Below are 9,560 nucleotides of genomic sequence, written 5' to 3' on the forward strand. Positions count from 1 at the left end.
CCGGTGTGCCAGTAACGTTATGCTTATGGGCCAATTTAAGGGCTTCTGTTCTGTATCGTTTTAACACGCATGGTGTCACTTTACTTGGTGACAACACTGTTCTGTAAACCTGTCCAAAAGCACAACACAGCAGGCGTACGTTATACGTGCCTAGCGCAACTACTTCACCATTGTCTCCTAGGGGCTGTTCTGTTAACGCTTTACTTTCTTTACATTTCTCTAACGCTCTCTCACCACTGTATATTTCACAGTGTGTGACTGCACATGAACAAGCACAGACAAACACTTGTAACACCTGAGATACAGCTGCGGTAGCTTGAACACTGGATCATGTGCCAAGATGACACTTCCATAGTGTTTTTAAAAAGCACAAGAAATAATCCAGAAACAGTGGTGTCGAACACACAAGGGGTGCGTCGCTTTTGATAAAATACAGAAATATCTACAGTGTTTATATCTTCATTTCAGGTTTGTGAGTGTTTTCAATGCTGAACATGCAGCTCTGGCCTGCAGTAGCCTCTGTGTATTGGTTGCCTTAAGTTCTATAGACTATGTTAGGCTGTTTCATAGTAGTGTTATGACTTGTCTGTGTCTTAGTCAGTTGTCAGCAAAACGAGTGTTTTTTTCCCTTTTCCGTAACAGAACCTACTTTGTCATACAGTGTGTGATCATTCTGGTTGTGTTAGTGAGGACAGTGCCTGCGCTGCCTGTAGTGAATCTGAACTCTACACATAAGATCTGAAGTGCTTATGTCTTTTAACAATACACAAAATTAATTGCTGGTATGTTCGTTCACGTTTTTATGAAAAGACTTTACTTTTAGTTAAAACGATTCCATTCCAGTCTGATGATCTGGGTATCTGTCCTTCATTTTATAAGGCATCTGAGTTTTCAAGAGGATACTAGTGCTGAAAACTACTCTTACCATCTCTTTCTACGGCAGAAATAGGAAGAGTAGTATGCGGTTCCGAATTCAGCAAATGTTTCAACAGTCACAGAAGTATTCACACATTTTGTCTGATGAAAGTTAAGAAGTATTTCATCACAATTGCGAAAATTCCCAAGTAACATGCAGAGAAGCTGCGTTCTGTTTGGTGGTTTGTCAGGCTTCTCGGTGCATTTAAAAAATAAATAAAAGGGAAAAGAGCCCTTACATAAATGCTCATCAGATGTGACATTTGCAAATGTCATCTCCCGTCCTTTAGGGCCATGAATCCTGAGGCCAGATGTGGCTAGTAGGACTGACAGAGCTTCTGTGACAGATGTTCTCTGATGAGATAGATGGGAATCTACTGTGTCTCCTCATTCATGTTCCTTACACATAAGAATTGGGTATTGTGTCCTGAAGTGTGTGAAATCTGATTTCCTCAGATATTATAGTGTTTACCGAGAGCTCAGGCTTTTGTTCATGTTTTCAACACGCATAGTAATGCTTATTAAGAGTCACATTCTTGCACCTCATGCTGTTACCTCATTCAGGTTGATGAACCCCTCAAGTAAAATTAAGGATAGATTATTGCACCGTGAAAGTATCAGTGCTTAATCTAATGTCCTTTACTATAAATTAAAAACACAATTTACATCAATTTGTTGTATAAAATTGTCTAGATTATTTCATAATGGTTTTTGAAAGGGATGTGTATTGCTCTTTTGTTTAATTTTTTTTTAGTTTTCTAACATTTTTGTATGTTTTGTTTCTTAATCTTGTGTGTTGCCTGATGTCTGTTTACCTTTTCTCATAGAATTCAAGTCCATGTGTAAGTTATTTGAATATATAACTTCATGAATTCTTTCTGTTGAGGAGGCTGGTTATTACTGGAGCATTTGATCAATTTGTATTTATTTATTTTTACCATTTTTGCTAAATAAAATTGTAAATTAAATAGTCTGTTTTTCTCTCTAGATGCATTTTACATTAAGCAACAAATGGATATTTTAACACTAATACTAATACATGTAAAGAATACAACCACAAAGCCATACTGTAACCCATTTTGGAAACATTTTTCTCCACAGAGTGAATTGTGCATGCTGCCAGAATATAGAAAGTCTAAAAACAGCTGCCTAAAATGGAAAATATCACATGATTGGTTCTGTCCCCTCATGACATTTCAATATCATAGAGGCACATAAGAATGAAAAACAGCATCAAAATACCAAGTTACAAGACATAGATCATCATCTGCCAGACATAGATCATGTCATTTTAGACACGACTTAATAATACTAGACAAGAATGAATCCAGTGCCTATAAATATGCATTTATGACTTCTCACACATAAAATGAAATTTAAATACAGAATGAATGTTGCACTGAAAGGCCGCTACTTACAGTAATAGTGATGCAAAAGCAGTACACTGAGCTCAAGTGGTCAAATGGATCCTTTATAGACATTAAAGGATCTACTTTCTCTTAAACCAGTTTAATGCACAGAGAGTGGGTATCAACATTTTGTTTTTTGGTCCGACACATCAGCTTCTAGCTCAATCAGTGGCAAAAGTTTGAGTTGGGACTACCTGTTAGTCCGTTTTAACAGTCATTGTTTGGTGTTGCCAGTGGCACATTCATTACACACTGCACCTTTAAAAAACACACTGCTGCTTATTGCTGTCTGACATAAACATACAGATAACACTGTCCATGATGGTATTTGGACACCCAAAAGGCACTTGTTCTTCTCTGAAAGGTAGTCATGCCAGGACACAGCACTATAGTTGTCAGGTCTGAACTGCATTTAGTCCTTGTCACCATTGCATGGTTTTACTCCGTGTGAGTTTGTTTTTGAGCGCATGCCTCATCTGCAGCATCCGTGAGCGCTTGTCCATAGCCAGCAAGTGTCGCTGAAACTCCTGCCGCACTTCACACACCAGCTGCCCGAACACAGCCTCCACTGCTGAAGTGTCCTCTGCTACAGACAGCTCAAAGAAACTGCACCTACATCACCAGTGAAACCTTAACTTTAACACACACAGCTAAACCTTCACATCCAAATAGTAAGTGATGTAACAGGGCCATTGAAGATCATCTAAAAAGTGTGCTTAGAATTTTGACTGGTAGTGAATTGAATATCTGGTAGTGAAGTGATTATCTTATTATTATTATGACAAAATTCTGTAGTAAATAAATTGCCCCTTTTAATTTAGGAAATTGTGAGTAATCCATGAAGTGTATAGGAATTAATTGTAATTATTATAATCAAATATATTTATATTATTGTTAAATATTATTATAAAATATTACTATAAATATTATTATTTTGCCCAAAAAACAAGGTGAGTGAATATTTAATTGGAAATGCATATGGTGTCATTCTGTAATTTTGATTTGCGGTAGTAATACAAAAATGTTAATAATTATTTATGAAGCTACACTGCCGTTCAAAAGTTTTGGATCGGTAAGATTTTTAATGTTTTTAAAAGAAGTCTCTTCTGCTCACCAAGGCTACATTTATTTGATTAAAAATACAAACAAAAAATAATAATATTGTTAAATATTATGACAATTTAAAATAACTGTTTTCCATTTTAATATACACTCACCTAAAGGATTATTAGGAACACCATACTAATACTGTGTTTGACCCCCTTTCGCCTTCAGAACTGCCTTAATTCTACGTGGCATTGATTCAACAAGGTGCTGAAAGCATTCTTTAGAAATGTTGGCCCATATTGATAGGATAGCTATCAATATTGATAAATATTGATAAATACCATATTGATAAATGTTGGCCCATATTGATGAGTGGTACCCGGTGGGGTCTTCTGCTGTTGTAGCCCATCCGCCTCAAGGTTGTGCGTGTTGTGGCTTCACAAATGCTTTGCTGCATACCTCGGTTGTAACGAGTGGTTATTTCAGTCAAAGTTGCTTTTCTATCAGCTTGAATCAGTCGGCCCATTCTCCTCTGACCTCTAGCATCAACAAGGCATTTTCGCCCACAGGACTGCCGCATACTGGATGTTTTTCCCTTTTCACACCATTCTTTGTAAACCCTAGAAATGGTTGTGCGTGAAAATCCTAGTAACTGAGCAGATTGTGAAATACTCAGACCGGCCCGTCCGGCACCAACAACCATGCCACGCTCAAAATTGCTTAAATCACCTTTCTTTCCCATTCTGACATTCAGTTTGGAGTTCAGGAGATTGTCTTGACCAGGACCACACCCCTAAATGCATTGAAGCAACTGCCATGTGATTGGTTGATTAGATAATTGCATTAATGAGAAATTAAACAGGTGTTCCTAATAATCCTTTAGGTGAGTGTATTTTGAAATGTAATTTACTCCTGTGATCAAAGCTGAATTTTCAACATCATTACTCCAGTCCTCAGGTCACATGATCCTTCAGTAATCATTCTAATATGCAGATTTGATGCTCAAAAAATATTCATTATTATTATCAATGTTGAAAACAGTTGTGTACAAATTTTTTTTTTTTTTCAGGATTCTTTGATGAATAGAAAGTTCAAAAGAACAGCATTTATTTGAAATAGAATCTTTTGTAACATTATAAATGTCTTTACTGTAACTTTTGATCAATTTAATTGATTCTTGATTAATAAAAGTATTGATTTCTTATATTTATTTCCCCCAAAAAATAAGATAAAAATTCTTACTGACCCCAAACTTTTGAACGGTAGTGTTTAATATTACAAAAGCTTTCTATATCAGATAAATGCTGTTCTTTTGAACTTTATATTCATCACAGACTGTTTTCAACATTGATAATAAAGATAAATGTTTCTTGAGCATCAAATCATCATATTAGAATAATTTCTGAAGGATCATGTTGTAACACTGTCAATATATTGAGAGTGTTACAATGTGACACTGAAGACTGGAGTAATGATGCTGAAAATTCAGCTTTCATCACAGGAATAAATTACACTTTACTATATATTCACATAGAAAACAGCTGTTTTAAATTGTAATAATATTTCACAATATTACTGTTGTTTTTGTATTTTTAATAAAATAAATGCAGCCTTGGTGAGCAGAAGAGATTTTAAAAACATTAAATATCTTACAGATCCAAAACGTTTGACTGGTAGTGTACGTCAAACACATGTAAATGGCATGGCTGATTCTCACATAAAAGATTTATGAAGAACACATGGAATATCAAGGAATTAATTATTTTATTAGAAAAAAAATGTGGTAACACTTTATTTTACAGTGTCCTTGTTACACGTTACATGTAGTTACTGTAGTATAAATTATGCATAATTGCATGCAACTAACCTTAAACCAATCCCTAACCCCATAGTAAGTACATGTAGTTAATTATTAATACTCAGTACTTCAATGCATAATTACACTGTAACACATACACCTTAAAATAAAGTGTGACCAAAAATGTTTCCAAAAACCAACACCCTACTGGGTTAATTTTACCTCCTTTAAGCATTCTAGGGTTAAACAATTCAGTTATATTAACCTATATTTGTATATACTTCATACTATCAAACTATCTTACTATCATGAACCTGTGCAGTTATCAGTGAGAGCAAAGCATACTGACCCGAGGTCCGAGGCTAAAACCTGTCCCTCATCCGTCCTCACCACTCGGCCGTTCTCCATGTCACATTTATTGGCAACAATGACTGTTGGAATACCTGGAAGACACGCAAAGACATACACAGAATGAAGTAATGGATGCTGTAGCTCTGAAGAAGAACAGACTACCATTAAAATGACAGTACCTGGAGATGGATGGTATAATAAAAGACTGCAGTGTTGTGATACTTTCTCTCTCTCTTTATCTCTTTCCACGTATCTATCTGTCATTAACAAACTCACACTCACAGACTGCAGTGTACTATATTAAGAGTTCATGCCTGAGGTGAAATCTCTGAACTGAGACCAATTAAGGCAGGCTGAGTCACACTGATGGATAACAGCGCTATTCACTAGTTGGAGGGTCCGTACACATAAACATGACTGCTCGAAAAAGTGCTAATAACAGAATATTGTTACTATTTGTCCTCAGTCACTATGCTCCCAGAGTGATCATTCACAGTCTGATAGGCCTTACCGAGCGTTTGTTTAACATGGTCAATCAGTCTCTTCAGGCGCGACACAGCCTCAAAACTGCTGCGATCCGTCACGGAGTACATGATGAGGAACCCATCGCCCCATTTAATGGAACTCTCCAGAGAGGACACAGCAGGTCCTACACACTCCTGAACACAAACAGATTCACACATTTGAATAGTTCTTCATCTCCTGCATGTGAGTGAATGTGTGCGATGCAGTGAGGATAGAGATGACGCACATCTAGACTTTCACAGATGTGATTCTGAATGCAATTCTGGAGCACAAAGGATGTGAACTAAATTCCCACAAACCAAAACCTCCTGCTTCTCAAATGGAGTTCCCAATCCTGGTCTTTGAGTCCCCCCGCACTGCAGATTTTGTCATTATCTAAAAGGATAGTAAAGCCAAAAATGAAAACTATGTCATTATTTACTCACCCCTATGTTGTTCCATCTTATTGGCACCTGTGGAATACAGAAGATGATATTTTGAAATTTGATATTTTTGTCCATATAATGAGTCAATGGAGTCCAAAGTTATTTTGGACCCCACTGTCTTTCATTGTATATAAGGAAAAAAGCATACAATGCTTCAATGTGGTCTATACTGTATGTTTTTGTGTTCCGCAGAAGAAAGTAAGTCATACAGGTTTGGAACGACAAGAGAATGAGTAAATGATGGCAGAATTTTCATTTTTGGATAAAATATGCCTTCAACACACCTGATTTATATCATCAGCTCATAAGTACTGGGTGTGTCACATAAGGGAGTCATCCAGAATATCAGACCCGCTACTCTACTGCACTCACACAGATGGTAATGCTTCATTCTAATCCTATGAATTAACATGTGCCGCTCTCTACTGTGTAACATGATCAATGGCAGGCAGGCTGTTAAAGCCGCTCCACCAGCCTGAGATTCAGCCCAGCAGACATGAAAGGAATGGAATGGTTCAGAGAGTCCTGTGTCTCATCAGCCGTTTGACAAGGCAAGATCATCCTGTGGATAAATATGCGTGTAGAACAGCACGCCAGCAGATGCACAGTCACAAAGAGATGGTCCCTTAATAGGTAAGAGCTAACACTGTAAGATATCATCTCAAGTACACTGTACCTTATTAACAGTGTCTAAAATCTCCAGTTCAATCGCCTCCTTCTCCACGATTTTCTGACACCTGTAGGTGACCTCTGAGACACAAAAAGTGTATGGCATGTCATATGATGCACTGAACTCAACTGCAATACAGTTACACAAATGTATACAGAGTGAAAAGGGCTATATTCTGTTGCTTTACAATGATAGGGGAGGTATGTTTTCACATGGTCAACAGATCATCAGTGTGTAAGTATTTAATTTGTGTTACCCCTTTTATGTTCATACTCTCCAATAAAACGCCTGGTGATGAATCTGACACACAGAGCTGGAGTTCAAAAGAGAAAAACAGAGTTATTACAGTCGTCGAGATATAATATATAATCATTGAACCCAATAACACTGCAGTGTTACCTGTCTTCCCACAGTTATCTCTTCCCAGCACAACGAGCTTCGCCCTCAGCATCTTCCGTACAGACATGATCACTGATAATATTATATCTGAATAGTATAACACTCAGGCAATAAATGACTGCAGCCAATATATGTAACAGATGCGAATTTTCCCACGGGTTAAGCGTGGCTGAACTTGCGGGACGCTAGACATGACAGATAACTGCGGCATAGATGCAACTCTGAATCTAATACAAAGTTAAAATACAAGGTACAGTGTTAAAGAATGAAACAAACCCTTCCAGAAATACTTACTTTGCTCCCGAAAGTTAAAAGTGCGAAGCGCAAACGAGCAACGCTTGACTCTATATCATTGTGTTCCAGTGGAGACTCTTGTGGAGTTCATATGCTGCAGATTCTGCTGCTTCTCAGCTCTCCGGATGTCTTCTTTTAGTAATGACATTAGACACACACACACACACACACACACACCGGACAGAAGGCCTACGTCATTGTTCGGCGCGGTCTCTCTATTTATTCCACACATTCATCACCGGGCTCGACTGCGAGACTCATTAAACAACCATCTGATTTATCGCCTTTGACAGTCGAGCCTCCGGAGCAGCAGAGCAGTCTACTTGGTCTTGCCGCCAACAAAACCATTAATTAACCCGGGGTAAAATTAAAAGCTTTCTATTCTGGCCCCGATATATCTTTTACTCAGATTAAACAGCATCATTGGGATATCTGTGAGAGGACGGAACTCATAATAGGTAAGGTACATGATCTAAAACAAAATTCACTAGTTTAATCTGAAAAGAGCTGAGATCATAAATAACTAACAAGAAGTTTGCCTTGTTTGGAAAGTAAGCTGTTAAAAGCAAGTTTTGAAACAAATATATAAACAGACACGATACTGTTGAGGTTTAATTTATTGATTTCTTCTTTTTACAGGTCAATGTTTTTTTTAGTAAAATATCAATAAGGATGTTAAAATGATAATAATCTGTAATAAAAACCCCTGTCTATTTTCATATCATTCCTAAAGTACTAGTAAATTGCCGAAGTTTAAAAAAGACTCCAGCTTTGCGTTTTGTGTGTGTGTTCACAGGACCAATACAGAGTAACGAAACAACACATTCGGGATAGTTCACCCAAAAATGAAAAGTACGTATCCTCATGTCATTCTAAAACCGTATGACTTTCTTTCTTCTGTGGAACATTAAGCGAAACGTCTCAGTGTTTTTCCTCTGTGCATACAATGGGATCAATTGTCACTAAAACTGTTTAATTACCAACATTCTTAAAAATATCATATTTTGTGTTCCGCAGAAGAAAGTCATATAGGTTTGGAACGACATGAGGGGGAGTAAATGATAAGTGACAATTTTCATTTTGGGTGAACTATCCCTTAAAGGGTTAGTTCACCCAAAAATGAAATTTCTGTCATTAATTACTCACCTTCGTTCCAAACCCGTAAAACTTTTGTTCATCTTCGGAACACAAATTTTTGATGAAATCCGAGAGGTTTCTGAACCAGTCATAGGCAGCAATGTCATTGCAACTTTCAAGGCCCAGAAAGGTAGTAAAGACATCATTAAAATAGTCCATGTGACTACGGAGGTTCAACCTTAATGTTATGAAGCGACGAGAATACTTTTTGTGCGCAAAAACAAACAAAAACAACGACTTTATTCAAAAATGTATTCTCTTCTGTGTTAATCTCCTACGCTGTTGACGTTGTAAACAGTGTATCGCTTCCGGGTTCTACGGCAGAACGGCGGCTCACCATTGGCCAGCTCCTGCGTCAGCATCACACGCATGCGTCGTAGTGCTCACGCGAACAGCGTTGGCCAATACTGAGCCACCGTTCTGCCATAGAACTCGGAAGCGATGCACTGTGTTCACAACAGCGTAGGAGATTAACAGGGAAGAGAAGAAATTGTTGAATAAAGTCGTTGTTTTTGTTTGTTTTTGCACACAAAAAGTATTCTCGTCGTTTCATAACATTAAGGTTGAACCACCGTAGTCACATGGACTAT

At 37.5% G+C, this 9,560-nt stretch overlaps 1 protein-coding gene across 1 annotated transcript; it reads right to left on the bottom strand.

Moving 5' to 3' along the window:
- Nucleotides 1-2,187: 2,187 nt before the first annotated feature.
- zgc:110699 (uncharacterized protein LOC325371 homolog) lies at nt 2,188-7,675 on the bottom strand. The gene is made up of 6 exons (XM_056233858.1): nt 7,540-7,675; nt 7,397-7,453; nt 7,147-7,220; nt 6,032-6,179; nt 5,519-5,612; nt 2,188-2,936 (listed from the first exon to the last, which is right to left on the bottom strand). The coding sequence occupies exons 1-6, from the start codon at nt 7,604-7,606 to the stop codon at nt 2,747-2,749; spliced, it is 630 nt and encodes a 209-aa protein (XP_056089833.1). The 5' UTR covers nt 7,607-7,675; the 3' UTR covers nt 2,188-2,746.
- Between the last annotated feature and the right edge of the window lie 1,885 nt (nt 7,676-9,560).

The sequence above is a fragment of the Rhinichthys klamathensis genome, unplaced genomic scaffold (genome assembly GCF_029890125.1).
Source record: "Rhinichthys klamathensis goyatoka isolate OS25496 unplaced genomic scaffold, OSU_Roscu_1.1 h1tg000378l_1, whole genome shotgun sequence".
NCBI classification, from domain to species: Eukaryota; Metazoa; Chordata; class Actinopteri; order Cypriniformes; family Leuciscidae; genus Rhinichthys; species Rhinichthys klamathensis.

Bases quoted from the DNA above. Each gene is read 5' to 3' on its own strand.
- zgc:110699 (XM_056233858.1), bottom strand. From the start codon at position 7,606: ATGTCTGTACGGAAGATGCTGAGGGCGAAGCTCGTTGTGCTGGGAAGA. The intron at 7,221-7,396 runs GTAACACAAATT...TTTGTGTCTCAG, and splicing joins AGAGTATGAACATAAAAGGG to AGGTCACCTACAGGTGTCAG. The intron at 6,180-7,146 runs GTACAGTGTACT...GTTTGTGTTCAG, and splicing joins TTTTAGACACTGTTAATAAG to GAGTGTGTAGGACCTGCTGT.